The sequence below is a fragment of the Melanostigma gelatinosum genome, assembly GCF_949748355.1.
Source record: "Melanostigma gelatinosum genome assembly, chromosome: 8".
Classification (NCBI taxonomy): Eukaryota; Metazoa; Chordata; class Actinopteri; order Perciformes; family Zoarcidae; genus Melanostigma; species Melanostigma gelatinosum.
Genome location: NC_136641.1, coordinates 17,073,710 through 17,089,244, shown reverse-complemented (window position 1 = coordinate 17,089,244; position 15,535 = coordinate 17,073,710). Strand labels below are relative to the sequence as shown.

General features: G+C 40.5%; 1 protein-coding gene across 2 annotated transcripts in view; it reads left to right on the top strand.

The window, feature by feature from the left end:
• LOC306780947 (acetyl-coenzyme A synthetase, cytoplasmic-like) overlaps window positions 1–15,264 on the top strand; it is a 19,496-nt gene extending 4,232 nt beyond the window's left edge. The window contains exons 3-19 of one of the 2 annotated variants that reach the window (XM_079273502.1): window positions 1,764–1,855; window positions 1,976–2,079; window positions 2,173–2,245; window positions 3,861–3,936; window positions 4,421–4,532; window positions 5,180–5,227; window positions 7,533–7,670; window positions 8,389–8,559; window positions 9,269–9,402; window positions 9,539–9,671; window positions 9,905–9,961; window positions 10,186–10,266; window positions 10,361–10,469; window positions 11,484–11,552; window positions 11,788–11,964; window positions 12,255–12,329; window positions 12,853–15,264. In XM_079273502.1, the coding sequence (XP_079129628.1) occupies window positions 1,764–1,855; window positions 1,976–2,079; window positions 2,173–2,245; window positions 3,861–3,936; window positions 4,421–4,532; window positions 5,180–5,227; window positions 7,533–7,670; window positions 8,389–8,559; window positions 9,269–9,402; window positions 9,539–9,671; window positions 9,905–9,961; window positions 10,186–10,266; window positions 10,361–10,469; window positions 11,484–11,552; window positions 11,788–11,964; window positions 12,255–12,329; window positions 12,853–12,980 (1,777 nt within the window). In that variant the 3' untranslated portion in view covers window positions 12,981–15,264. The remainder of the gene's footprint in view (window positions 1–1,763; window positions 1,856–1,975; window positions 2,080–2,172; window positions 2,246–3,860; window positions 3,937–4,420; window positions 4,533–5,179; window positions 5,228–7,532; window positions 7,671–8,388; window positions 8,560–9,268; window positions 9,403–9,538; window positions 9,672–9,904; window positions 9,962–10,185; window positions 10,267–10,360; window positions 10,470–11,483; window positions 11,553–11,787; window positions 11,965–12,254; window positions 12,330–12,852) is intronic. The other variant, XM_079273503.1, reaches the window with a different exon arrangement.
• Window positions 15,265–15,535: the final 271 nt, after the last annotated feature.

Here is a 15,535-nt window from a genome sequence, read left to right as displayed (position 1 = left end):
TCCGTCAAACAAGTCACCAAAAAAAAGTCTTATTTTTCCTGTGATTGCTTCACTGTGCTTTAATCTGTACAACTTTTAATTCGTTTTCTTTACACTTTATGGTCCACAAGTAGAAATGTGCCTTTTAGTTTAACAGAGAACATGTAAATGCAACACAATCAAACTACTAAGAACAATATCGGAGACTTTTCAGTCTTTAAAGAATGCTGCACATAATTCATGTTCCCATGTGTTCATCTCTAATGCCTGCATGTTGAGTGAGTTGCTGTTGGTCGAGTTTTGCAGGCGACACATCGACGTATATCTAATATTGCTTGATACGTTAGCTTTGTCTTTTTCCTCACGGCACGTTTGAAGCTTGACTCATTGCTCTCCATTACTTGCACTCCTTTTCCGCCCTAAGCACTCTTTGTTAAAGCACTCTCGCTCTCTTACTCCGTGTCGTCTCTTCCTTGTTGTTGGCCTGTCCCTCGGATGCACTTTCCCTTTCAGCCGTGTCCTAGTTCCATCGTAAGTTCAAATGTTTCAGATTTCTTTGGAAAATCTTTTCTTAACTAAATGTAAGGTAAAGCGATTGCTGTATAGTGCCCTTTAAGAGTTTTAAGCATGTTTAATATTTATACAGCAAACATAATCAGTTCTGTGCCCAATACTGTATTACTGTAGTCATTTCGCCTAAATGAAATGTTTGTTTCCTTTACTTTTAAAGCTGTTAAATCTGTCTGTAAACAGTGTGAATAAGAGGGAGATATACTCATGATATCAGGAAATTATACATTGATATAATTTCACATATTTAATAGGAGTACAGAGTTGGAGCACAGCTCTTTCCTCCCATCTCTAACTGTCAGTCCTGTTCTTCAGTTTGTATTCTGATGACCGTTGATGCTGAGAGACGAGATTCACGACCACTGCTGTAATTTAATAATCTGGAGAGGCAGAGCTGTCACAACTCATTCATCTCTCTGTCTGTCCACCAAACAATGCTGTTCATCTAAAAGTCTTACAAACTGTGTGTGTGTGTGTGTGAGAGGCAGTACGTGACCTTAAATGATGCTTTTGCAAGCATGCAGTTCCTTAACACCCGGGATGATACTCTGTTGTGAAAAGGGGGGAAGTTGAGATGTTTCACAACTGGGCTGAAGTTCTTTGAATAAAAGACGGCTGGAGGAGGAGTTTAGATTTTGAGCTTTTTCTTTTTGTAACTGCTCTTTTGTGTCAGTAAGATGTGGTTAAAGTGACACGAACGACCCAGCTGCTTTACATGTTTACATTCTTCGATGCTACATTGATATTGTATCGTGATATGAGACGAGATATTATCTTGGATTTTAGATATCGTAATATAGCCTAAGTGTTTTGATGGGTTTAAAGGCTGCATTACAGTAAAGTGATGTCACTTTCCTAACTTACCAGCTTTTCTGTTACTTCACACGTCATTATGTCCACATTAATCAAGATTATTTACCAAAATTCTCATTGTGTAGAAGCAACAATGATCGACCGTACAATCTCGTCTCAATATCAAGGTATTTGGTCAAAACTATCGTGATATTTTTTCCCATCTTGCCCAGCCCGAGAAGTAGTAATGTTATTATTGACATTGAAATATATGAACATGCATCATGTTGATACAGAACTAAATCATGATGTAGATTTGAACACATGGACCCTCGAGTAGAGCTGAAGCAGTCAGTCGAGAATGGATTGGAATATGTTTGTTTGTTTGCTCATTGTTCCGTATGTGTGAATGTTTGTTTTAGGGAAGGCAATGAGCCCGGGGATGAGCTGACGGTGACCTACAGAGAGCTGCTGCAGAGGGTCTGTCAGTTTGCCAACGTCCTGAAGTCTCAGGGTACATTAAAATCAACCTGATCCATAATAAGACAACAAAGACTCGACTAGTCGTCCAGTAAAATCCTTTGATTTGCTTTGTTGATATTTACGTGATGAGTTTGTGTCTGTGTGTCTGCAGGAGTGAAGAAGGGCGACAGAGTGTCCATCTACATGCCGATGGTGGTGGAGCTGGTGGTAGCTATGTTGGCCTGTGCGCGCATCGGGGCTGTTCACTCCATCGTGGTGAGTTACAATTATTTGATAATGTCAACGTGGTAAATTACGGGTGGTTTGAGATAAAGATATGGATGTTAATACCGTGTGCGTTGTTTCCAGTTTGCAGGTTTCTCTGCAGAGTCACTGTGTGAGAGGATCATTGACTCACAGTGTTCGCTGCTCATCACTGCAGGTGGGTTTCAGGCTAAGAAATCCAATTAACGTCGCATGTTTCCTTTTTTAAAAAGTATCTTCATCAAACTGCTACTGGATGATTGAGGTTCAAACCTCGCTAACACAAAGCTTATTCCCTTATTATCCAGTGTATTACTACAGTAGATGGCGGCCGACACGCCCCCAATTTGGAGAAAACAGACGAGTATCAGCACGGGGGACTAAAGCAATGTACTGCTGTGAACGGGAGCAGCGGCAAAACGTAATTTAGACGACCCAAAAAAAACCTATATCAGTTCAAGTGTACGCTATAAATAGAATATTTTCACCGCAGCCACTTCCTACAGGGAGCTGAAGCTGTTATCCACTCTCTCTTCAAAAACAGTCATTCTACCTCACAGAACACAGGAGTTGCTGGTCTACCGCTGCCTCGTTATTGTGTGACTTTTGGATCAGAACTAACCTGGTGTTCACAGCAGTACATTGCAGCTTTGAAAGATGATGAGAGATGACTTTTGAGACTGACCCGTGACTGAGCAGGAAGAGTTTCAGTGTCTTCCTCTAAGACATCTCAGCAGAGCTTGTTACTCTCGGTGGTCAGTCCGGCTCCTGCGGGACACGGAAGCCTCACTCTGGCTCCTCAGCTTGTGAAGCTAAGTGGCTGAAACAAGTGGCTGAAGGGGCTGCTGGCTGAAACGAGGTGCTGGGCTGTGACCAGTAATCATCGTCTTCTTTGCTGGATTAGAGTTGTGGGATATAAACTTGTTAATCTGCTGGGTTAATGGCCTGTGGGTCATAGAAGTCCTGTAAGCGGATCAAGGACTCTTTTGTTCTGACCGGCGGTGTAGTCTAGAGTTTTATTACCTTGTAAAGAAAGTAATGATAACATGAATGTCTGAAACGGAGCTCAACTATCCAATGAATGGCATTGAGTTTTACCACCGTAGTTGATATATTTTAATTTTTAACTACCCATGATCCCACAGGGGGCAAGGATCAAGCTTTGCCTTGCTGCGCCGCCGACACTATGCTGCTGGAGGCCCAGCCGTACCGCATTATAAGCGAAATGTACTTAAAGCTTTTACAAAATAACTTGTTATCATATTTGCTCAAACTGTCATTATATCAGTAGTACAATGAGACAGATAATCCACAGAAAAGTCTGGTTCCTCTGCCTCCTCTTAGTGCGCCACTGGGCCTGAAGGACAACAACCAATCAGAGCCGAGGAGTCTTTAAAGTAGCTGTCAATCACTGCTCGTAAACTCCGATCAGACTAGGCGCCGCAAATATGAATCACGGTTCTGATACTTTATTGCCCATTCCATAGCTGTAAAATGAGCGAGTTTGCTCCGGTTGGTTGGCGGTGCTTGGTTTTGGCTCAACATGCTGGCCGGGTCACAAACCTTCATCTTGTGGAACGCTAATGTTCGTCTGCTCGCCATGCAAACTTTAACATGAATAATAACCCTGTCCACATTATTTCCAGTCCTGCTTGCTGCGGAACAGAACATTTTTGTCTTGCTGAGACTGGACAGACTGCAGAATAAATCATTGTTTTCTCTCTCGCTCCGTGTCTCTCTTCATCATCGTCACTCTCTTTGTTCATCTCGGTTTTTATGTCTCATTGGTTCAGATGGTTTCTATCGAGGAGATAAGCTGATCAACCTGAAGCTCTTAGCTGACGAAGCGCTGCAGAAATGCAGAGACAAGTAAGCTGTTGAGAGAAACACATATGCCACACACACACACACACACACACGACCATACACACACGCCCTCATTGACATGAATCATTCCCTAGCCTCAAACCCAAACATCACAACTTCATGTTTTACTCCAACTCTTACTGTATCTTTGTGCTGTACAACAGTACAATTTACAGAATACTGCAGAATTACACAAGCAGATTGTTTTGTTGTTGTTTATTTGTATATTCAAACTGAGATTCTAAAGCCAGAGCTCAAGATTGAAAGCCTGATATAATAGAATGAATATATTATAATAAAAAATATATGCATTAGCACAGCCAAAATGATCAAAAAATTGAAAAGCCCAAAAATGACTACAGTGCTGTTGAAGTGTTAGGACTCAGAGGAGTGCCAGAAAGCACGCTGAACATGGAGAGAAACATCTTGGTGATGTGCTCACTTGGTATGAGATGGTAATGATTACCATGTCCGTGTTTCTGTGCAGAGGTTTCTCTATACAGAGGTGTATAATGCTGAAACATCTGTCCAAAGAAGCAGAAGAGACTCCTCTGGGCTCTCAGTCTCCTCCCGCCAAACGGGCCTGCCCCGATCTGCAGGTAAACAACAAACTAAAAACGTTCCAGACTCGGCCAAAGAGTCACTGCAGCAATAGTTTGACCGGCGATGGTTATACTGAGTCATTATATCATGCTGTCCCATCATGCTGTGTCTTTTTATTTGTGTTATTGTAGTTCATATTCTCTCCAACAACACATCATTGCTTTGCTTCTCTGTTTGAGACGTGGGAAAAGCAAAGCAGATAAAATACAGAGGGGTTGGTTTTACTAACATGTAAATAATACTCCTTTGACACATTGGATTTGGGCTTTTCATGGGATTTGTCAACAATAAGACGGCCGCAGAGTAAAGCCAGTCTTCTTTCCTTTCCTGAAAGTCATGTTTCATTTCTATTTCTGTACACCAGTTATGTTAGTTAGAGACTGGTATATACCGCTGACTTCTGTTCTGAAGATGGAAGGACTGTTACTGACTTTTCCTCAACTGTTTCTATGTTTTGTTGTTGTGGAGCTCTTACAACTTCTCCATTTCTCAACTTGAGGTGATGTCGTGGACCCTGTTTTTCTTTCAGTTCTGTGGTGTTTAATTTGGGTTTTTAAAATAACCACTCTCCCTCATTAACTTCTCCTCCTTCCTCCTCCTCCTGCTCCTGCTCCCCCTGCTCCTTTCATTCCCTCCCGTCCAGCAGGAGAAACAGACAGGGAGAGTAAAGAAAACACATCCTGTACCGCAGGTATTTTCATTCCCTCCTCCCTCCACTAAACCCCTATAACACTTTTTTGGGTTTTTAAATGGATATTTCACCCACAAGTATAATTTTCATATAACTGCTGCAGGGTAAAAACCATAAACAAAGTAAGAAGAACAATTCTTACTCCAGTTAACAAGTCCGCTATGACTTGTTGGCATTTAAATCTATGATTCTTTGTATACTTATTTAGCCGATCTAAATTAAGAAAGTTCTTGCTGATTTGTTGTTTTTACCCAGCAACAGCAGTTCGTTGTTCCTGTGATTTCAGACAATTCAGTTTACATTTGTGAACATGAATTTTATATTTACTAATTTAGAAACAAATTAACTTACACTTTAAACATGTCCTCTAATGACTTCTCAGCTTTAGAAATGACATTTTAGATTTGTACAATCTGATGATACAAACTGTAGCAGAATTACAGTTAAGACCAATATTGAGACTTATCTATTACATATTTATAGAAATATGGAAACAAAAATATTAAGTTTAGAGACAATATTGCTCTATAAATGATGGGACATGTTACTTGTGTTTTCTGGACTGTCTAAGTGGAATGAAATGAAAATTCTCTCTTAGCTTGGGATTTGTATTAACACTGTTCTTCTCTTGTATCTGTTGTGAACGTTCCCTTCATGTTGCGGTCGTACACCTTTTCACTTATTTGTACACAGCCCAAAGTCACCTGCTGTCGTTGAAGGGTGCTTATCTTATTTATATAACTCCTGTAACACTTGTCTCCTTTACGTACAAATCAGGAAGAATCGGGGGTCCGTAGTTTTGGCTCACTTAATAAATTCACTTTGCCTCAGCCATTTTTAAACTCCTACTGAAGGCCCCATGTTAGTGCCGGCAGTATTTTAAACGTTCACTGTGGTGCGATGATGCCATCCTTTTCTCTTTTTACCGGTAAATCACTCGCTGCTGTGAAGGGCTTAAGGATATCGATAACGTATCTGTCTCTGTAGCTGTTAAATGCGCCGCGCTACAAATACGCTAAGTGAGAGTGAACAAGAACAGGATGGGTGAAGTAAAACTATTGACAGTCTTTTTTCTTTAATGCAAAGATTTGTTCATTAGCAGGAATGTAGCACAACGTGAAAGTCGCAGCAGTGCTCTGTGGATTTCATTTTGGGTAAAAAAATGTACTATTTAATTATGCTTCTAGGAAATACACTGTGAATGTTTTTATTTTTAAATATATAAACACAGCACATATATTTTAATGTAGTGGCCTTGGCATGAACAGGATAATATAACGCGCTCCACTGAGTTATCAAGGCTCAGTATTGTATCTGGGTCATGTTATTGTTTTACAAAATACTCTTTTTAATAATTCATTAAACAAATTGCATTGAAAACAATCTCTTTCATTAATTTATGCGCTTTTTAAAATATATTCGTCACATCAGTTTCAGAATAAAATGTTGTTTTTAACATCATGATTCCAGCCCTCTATATCATGCGTTACTTTTAAATAACTGCCCAGCTTATCTTTTGAGTATTACGCTTTAATTAATCCACTATATTCACACTTTATTTTTTTTGTGGAATCACATTTTGTCTAAATACACACTTTCATTAAAAAAAAAAAAGGAAAAAAAAAGTAACCTTCTTCCTTGTGTTTTGTCTAAAACAGCATTATGGGGCATGTGTTTCTGTGTGAGCGACGAGTGGACGTCAGATCTGGCTCGATTATCTGCTAAAGGAGCTCACCTGATTCTAAAACCTGTTCAGTATTTGGAAAGATTTAATGGAGTCTTTCTCTTTCGCTGAACCTAAATCTTTCTACGTATCTTTCTTTCTATCTCACCTTTCCGTATCTTGATCTCTCTTCTCTTTTATTTTACAGTTAGTCCAAATATTTTCAGGCTCTGTGTCTTACAAAAATAGAAAAGTTCCCTATTATTGCTTAAACTGTAGACGCATTTTACTTCGTGTTTTTGTTTTGCTCTTCTTAGTTGATATCAGAAGGTGAGTGACCCAGTAACAAGAATAAGTTACAAGACACCGTCCATGTTTGTAACTTTTCTAATGACTCTTTGTTGCTTTATTCACTGTAACTCAGATCTACAGCTTTCCATGTTTTGCACTCTTCTCCCAACTAGTTTGTCAAACTAACGTTCTTTCACTTTTGCTCTGTGTTTTAGATTGTAGGTTGTTTTTAATGTTTCACTGATATCATTGATAACTGGTGTTGTTTATATCTGTGCATGTTTGTGTGTACGTGTGTCTCGTGTGTGTGTGTGTGTGTGTGTGTGTGTGTGTGTGTGTGTTTGATACCAGGTCCCGTGGAACCCCGAGGTGGACTTGTGCTGGCACACTCTGGTCCGTGGAGCTTCAGACGAGTGTGAACCAGAGTGGTGCCATTCTGAAGATCCTCTCTTCATCCTCTACACTAGCGGCTCAACTGGTAAACCAAAGGTGAGGTGAGGGTGAGCGATCTAGGGTTGGGGCGGTGTGTAGAAGAGACGGTATTCTTTTATATTGTCTGTAACCGTAACCTCTGTGCAGACAGAAACTATTTTACATAATTAACAAACATCTGTGAGTGAAACCTTTTGTAGTGTGAAGAGAGCCTGGACCTGTAAGAGGTCACACCTTAATTAACCTTCATCTTACCACGATGTGCACACTTGACTCAGCAGCTGGTCCCAAGGCATAATGAGACTTTTAGACTAACTCCCATGTCTCAACCCGTCACCCCAAATAGTACTACCGGTAGTTTGTAGCAAACAAACAGAACGTGCGCCGTACGTGAATCCAGATACACTGTGTTCAGATGTCAGACATTCAGTTTTAAAGAGAACAGTCAGACTCACATTTATAAGAATAATAGTGGTGTCTATCTGATTTAGTTTGATCTTATTATGGTCCATGTAGTTTTAAAATGCCTTAAAGGTGAACTATCTGTGTCAGTAAGGGCTAAAACATGCAGGTAATGATCATTGAGTCCAAAAACGTCATGTCGAAGCATCCCAGGTATTCTTTACCTCTAACAACGAAGTTAGAAGGATTTCTGTCATTTAAATTTCAATCTGCGACTTGAAAAGATGGTCTTTGTCGAATTGCTTCTTTAAATCCCCCCTTTTTTTTTTAAAAGCCTCAAACTTGCTTCAAGCTTTACTTCTCTTGTCTGCAGGGAGTTCTCCACACAGTCAGCGGCTACATGCTCTACACTGCCATCACCTTCAAACTGGTGTTTGACCACCAGCCCGATGACGTGTACTGGTGCACGGCAGACATCGGTTGGATCACCGGACACTCGTACATTACCTACGGCCCGCTGGCTAACGGGGCCACCAGCGTCCTGGTGAGTGCCGACCGACGGACGGTGGGATTACTCAACTTCCTGTTTTTACAAACTTCAGCCAACTTGGCTGACGGTCGCTCCATTGTGACTGACTGCAGGTGAAGTCTTGATTTGATCTGCCGCCAAAGAAAGTTCACCAATACAGTCATTTAAATACATCTGTCCGATGATTTGTATTTTGTAGTAATATGTATTGAACATTTAATAAGCTGGAAAACACGATTGTTCTATTTGTTATTTTTTTTTTCAACTACAAATTTTTGTATTTCTTTTTCTGTGATCCGTGTCATAGTGGAGAAGAGAACACACTTATTTAATTTATTGATTAGTCAGCTGACAGAATATAGAAATTGCAATGTCAACTGTTTTGATTGTCGATGAATCTTTTATCATATTATGAAAATTACAAACCTGCTCTGATTTTAGCTTCAGTATGTGTATCTGCTGCTTTTTGTATTTATATATAATTGTTAAATGGCACAACTTAAAATTCTGGACTTTCCAGTTGGACAAGACATTTGTAAACGTCACATTTTTCACTATTTCCTGACATTTTATAAGCCAAATGACTATCATTTTAAGCCTTAGATCGAATTCATAAATGTAGTAATTATTATTATTCAGGCTAAAGAAAGGATGTTTAAAAGTCATTCGAAGTCTGGTATGTGACGTGTAGGTTTTTGTACTGACGGTCCTGTTTGTGTTTCAGTTTGAGGGCCTGCCTACGTACCCAGATGTAAGCCGTATGTGGGAGATTGTGGACAAATATCATGTGACCAAGTTCTATACAGCTCCGACCGCCATCAGACTGCTGATGAAGTACGGCAGAGAGCCGGTGCAGAAGTGAGTCGTCACTCCTGACCACCACAGGCTGACATGCTAGTGATGCTCCTCATTACTGTTGTATGTTTTATGTTGTTTTTATGCAAGGGAGGCATTTTTTATCATTTTTCTGTCGTAAATCGCGTTCTCTCTGCAGGTATAAGCGAGAGTCTCTGAAGATTTTGGGGACGGTGGGCGAGCCCATCAACCCTGAGGCCTGGCATTGGTACTACACGGTGGTGGGAGAGAAGAGATGTCCTATTGTTGACACCTTCTGGCAGACGGAAACTGTAAGTTGTTACTTTTTGGCGTAAGATTAATATATAATCAATGACTGTTTTGGTCAAAACTGAACTGCTGCTGAAACATGATCCTAAATAAGAGAAAACACTTTTAACCTTTTTTTTTAACAGTGATTGCAGACTTCTTCAGCTTCCAGCAGGCGGCAGCACAGCCAACAGTTTACTCACACCATGTGGGATAACAAACAAACAAACTCACTGGATGTTTTCTGGCCTTTCAGGGTGGACATGTGTTGACTCCTCTACCTGCAGCAACACCCATGAAACCTGGATCTGCTGTGAGTGATGTACAAAATAAACACAATATATACAACTCAAGGCAAAGCAAGGCAAATGTGTTAACACAGCACAATACACACATGAGGCGGGTTTCAAAGCGCTTTCCCAACAGAAATTAGTTTTAAAAAACGGTCCAAGGACAGCAGGTGTTGTATGCTGCACAGACGGTAGAGCTCCAATCTCTTGAGCTCTATAAATACAATTGACTTTTTCTGTTCTCCAGACGTTCCCGTTCTTCGGAGTGGTGCCGGCCATCTTGAATGAGTCGGGAGAGGAGCTGGAGGGACCGAGTAACGGATACCTGGTTCGGACGATTGTCACCACGTTTTGAAATGATCTGTCACTCTTTGACTCATCATGCGTGTTCATCCGTTTCTGCTTCTTCTGCCTTCAAACAGGTATTCAAACAGCCGTGGCCCGGAGTGATGAGGACGGTGTACGGAAACCAGCAGAGGTTTGAAACCACCTACTTCAAGAAGTTCCCCGGATACTATGTCACAGGGGATGGTGAGAGACCAGGGGCCTCATGACAGAACAAGATCCTGCTTGTCCTATCTGTACTTATGCTTTAGACATTATATTCCTATTACTGAAGCCGCTTCTAAAGTCATAGCTGTGTCCTGTCCTTTCTTAGACCTCCTATCTTATCTTAACTTTATAAAAATAGATTCTTCAATCAGCACTCGTCCTGTCCTGCTGTATCTTTGATTAGAATGTACCGGCAAGCTTTTGTGATCTGCGCTTCCACTGGCAGAGCCCTAAGTCTGCGTGTAGGCGTCTCAAGAGCTGGACGTAGCAGGCAGATCAAAATGAATCTCTACGTCGTCTTTGCAGTCGATATTCCCTGTTAATACACTTTACATTTCCCGGTTTGAGCAGCCTTACAATCATTATACTGTGGCGATCATGTTGTTTCCCTTCTTCACGAGCCAAAGAGATCGAACAGTGCTGCTGCCATTATGGCCATTATTTTGAATTATAGACGGTCTATGCCATCCTAACTTTAGGATTTTCCACGTTGGGAATCTTAAGTTAAATTCCTTTCAAGTGAAGTCAATTGTATTTATAGAGCTCAAGCGATTGGGGCTTTACCGTCTGTGCAGCATACAACACCTGCTGTCCTTAAACTGTTTTTGTTTTTTACAAATTGCTGTTCGGAAACATGTTTCTGGGGTAATACAAATCCTAAATGTCATCCTAAACTGAGATAAGTTAGGATTTCAGACTTTTTTGTGTTAATTTCCTATTTTTCTGTGTTCATTATTTTAAATGAACTCTTCCGACACCTTTAGACTGCTTCTTGTACTGCTGCCACATTTTAATTTATCTAAAATCTATACTATCTCATACTATCAAATATTATAGTTTACTTTATTACCTTTATCTGTTTCTGCCATTAAATATTTCTATGTTTTTATCCTTTATTTTCTAACTACAGTAACAAACAACGTGTGTTGCTGCTAGATTGTGTCGGAAGCTTTGCGTTTACGACACCTTAAACTTTACTTTTTTAATGTACAGGTTGCCGTAGAGATAAGGATGGCTACTACTGGATAACGGGGAGGATCGACGACATGCTGAATGTCTCTGGTAAGACTCACCCCTGAGCTCATTCCATTTACCTGAATGAGGTGTTTGTGTCTCTTAGTAAACTGTCTTTATATTGCTGGCTTCTTTACTTTTTTTTAAATGATTGATCCAAAAACAAATAAGCATGAAAGGAGATTTATACTTTGTCAAAGAGAGCGAGTTTCTCGCTAGTTTAGGCAACTTACATTCTGAGATCAGTTTACCAAAAACTCCCTTTTGTCTTTTTTCCCTACAGGTCACTTGTTGAGTACAGCGGAGGTGGAGTCGGCTCTGGTGGAGCACGAGGCCGTTGCAGAGGCTGCTGTTGTGGGCCGACCTCATCCCATCAAAGGGGAGAGCCTCTACTGCTTCGTAACGCTCACAGATGGAGTGACGTTCAACCGAACGATCGAGGCCGAGCTCAAAAAACAAGGTTGGTAAACGCGGCACGCAACGTATTTTTTAGTGACATATTCTTGCTCCTGGAAGAGCTTCATGGGACTCCAGAAGTCTCCACTGAAACTCCCAAAACCTTTTTGGTGTAAAGAAAAAGGAGGAAATGTATACAATCAACCCACAGATATGAATGAAGAAAAGTGCTTCATTTACTGCCAAAGATTGTGTCGTTACATTCTGCACATCTGTAGAAACCTGGTTTTCAGTGACACTTTATGGAAGTCAGATTCTGATGTGATTTCTATTTTTTATCTTCGGGGTTCGCAGTGCGGGAGAAGATCGGTGCCATCGCAACACCAGACTACATCCAGAATGCTCCAGGACTCCCCAAGACCAGATCTGGTAAAGTTACCAAAGTTACAGAAAATAAATAAAGAAGTAATTTTTAAAGTAAACCCCCCCCCCCCGACACTGAAACACTGTTTATTGTAATGTCATTGATTATGTGGTCGTGGCCGATACCTGATCATCTTTACGAGGTCAGTATTGACAATCCAGCATGTTTTGTGGCTACAAAGCGGTAAAATAACTTTCACCCTGGACGTTTCCCTCTCCTGTTGTTTGCTTTGGGCCTCGTCAGCTCTTTAATGGAGACGCTTCACTGACATAGATTTATTAGAAATAAGGTGAAATCTCAGTTTCAGACACTATTATGATTGTAAGAGTCGGCAAAATGTCAGTAACTCAACACCAAATCCAACTCTTTAAGTTATTTAGTCATATTGTATACTCTTTATTGCATTCCAACAGTTGCTATTACTATTTATTCAGAGAAAATCAAGTAAACTACTCTAAAAGCTACTTAAAAGTCTACAATTTTAAATTAAAAAATATCTCTTCATCATCACATCTCCACTACTCGCAGGTAAGATCATGCGACGGGTGCTCCGCAAAATCGCCTGTGACGAACGAGACCTGGGCGACATCTCCACGCTGGCCGACTCCTCCGTGGTCGAGCAGCTCTTCCAGAACAGATGCCGCACGGGCATGTGACGACCTCCAGGGGCCTCGCAGGGAGGCGTCCGCTGCAGCCGCACAACCAGCGGCCACAAACGAAACCATGGGAGAAGAGGAGGAGGAGGAGGAGAAATCCCATGAACTTGGTCTTGTCCAACAAACAACCTTTAGCTCCTGATGAGTATGGCCGTTGTGCAGCAGAGCCTGTATTTAAAATGGCCCCGCTGTCTTTTCATGTAAGAAAAATCAGCAGCAGGGAGAGACACACAACATCTGTCTGGTTACTGGTAGGTGCTTCCCACTTCTGTAGAAGCAGCAATCATTTTAGCAGCAGCAAACAGAGTTGGGCATTGGTGTGTATGACAGCGAGAAGCCAGAGGTTGTTTTCTGTGAAAGACCGTCCTGCAGTCCAACTCTGTTGAAGAGGAAGAGCAGGGTAACACTTCCTTTGGTTTTATCCTAGTGTTTCAGCCAATAATACACAGCAATACCTGCTACTTACCAGCTCAGTAAATCCAGTGTTTGTACTGATGCACGACAGTGAGTTGTGTCATTACATCAAGGAGACATTCGTGTCTCCACACTGGAATGAGGCTGATGTGAAGTGCTCCCTGTAACCTCCCTGAATAATTCAACAAGATGTCTTCTCCCCTAACTCACTGCCATAGTACTGTTATGTACACTGATGATTACGCTCAATATTTCTACTACTTTTCATTTCTAACATACATGTTTATTTGTCTCTTTTTTCTCTTTTAATCCAGCTGATTCTAAATGTAGGATTTATATATGTCTGCTTCTATGTTCTTGCTCTTCTTTGTGTTTAAGTTACAAGTTGCTCTGAAAGTTGCTGTGAAAGTTGCTCTTTAAGTCTGGTGGAAACTGGGTAAAGTGTGCTCAGCGTCACGTAGCTCAGGACATGTCGCACGATCGATTCCTCTCACAAAAGCCCCGAACCAGCTGCAGCTCTGATGTTAAAAATAGAGAAAAGATTTTCCAAAACAAAACTGTTTTTAATTCTAAGTCTTCTCATATTTAAATTGAGAGTTCACCCAAAATCCTCTAACCAATCTAGATTGTTTTGGTGTGAGTCGCCTAGTTTTGGAGATATTGGCTGTGGAGATGTCTGCCTTCACTTGAATATAATAGAACTAGATGGCAATCGGCTTGTTTAACTGTGTCACTGCACTGGACAAGAGGCTCGTGCTTGTGACAGCGAGCGATGTGGTGCTAGCTGAGCTAGCAGTATCGGTTAGCTGTAAACATAGCACAGGCCCCGTGTGTCTGGACTCCATGTTTCATTGTTGAATCAGACTCTCATTTGTTTATAATAATAAGGTACCAAAGGGAATCCCAAACTGCTGTCATTATGCGAGCATGAGTTTAATTTTGTAAAATAATCTCCAAGAGTCTGAATCATGATGCGGTACTATTATTAAAGATAAAAACACACATTGAAGTTTGTTAAATCAGAGCCAAGGCTTAGTTAAGATTAAGACATCATTGGTGTCTTTATTCACGGTTTGAAAGAACGCCAGAGTATTTAGGCTAAGAAGCTAAGAAAAGTTTATTTTGAAGGATAAGGCTGGTGGTATTCTATGTTTTTATTGTTTGTCAACAGATTCCATGAAAAGACCAAAACCAACAATGTGTTCATCCTTGTCTCAATATCTTCCCACTTCCTGTCTGTGGCTCTCCGCTTCAAGCCCTCATTGTTGTTTTGGATCTTTTTATGGGGTTCATTGACAATTGGAAAAATATATATCATACCGCTCGACTATCTCCATCGGTTTACTTGCTTTTTAGATATTGAGGGAGGAAAAAGTTCATGATTTTCCAAACAAAAGTCCACATCTTTAACTTCATTCTTCCTGTGCTAAGAGACTGAAGTCAAGATTAAAGAAAAATGTCAAAATCAACTTAATATCTGAACGCTGAGCTCATTTGGGGCTTTAACGGGTTCACCTCATAGTTGTCCTCTGTACAAGACGGCTGTGATTTGTGAGAATAATTTAATTTGAGCGCAATGAACCAGAAGCAGGACCTCGTACTGATCTCATCATCTTTCTGAATTTGTTGCTGTTTGTGTTTCAATGAGTAAGAGTGGCCGGGTGTATAAAGCTAAGAATTGTATCTAATGCCCTGCTTGTTTGATTGAGAAGATTTTAATTTTTGCTTGTACGATGACTCTGGTGAAGGAAAGAGAATTTGGCTGTTTCATTTTTTTTTTTTTTCTGTTCATCCTCAGTTTGTTATTATTTCTCTGTATCGAAGTGTATACAATGACAGTAAATGGACATGACTACTGCCTCGCATCCTCTGTCACTGGCTGGTCCTTATTATTTGATGTATTTTTGCAGAAATGTTTAAATATTAATGAGGATTCACATCACTCCAATCATCTCCAAACTTCATGTAGTTCTGTCGCTGTAAACGTTTTTGTTTTGTTATATAATTTAAAGATTGTTGTGCTTGTGTGTCTTTAGTTGACAGTGTTAAAGGAAACGTGATAACGTTTATTTATCCAGTTTTTTTTTTTGTAGTTTAGCATTGTATTATGTCGTAAGAAGAGGGATGCGTTTCTAGATTTG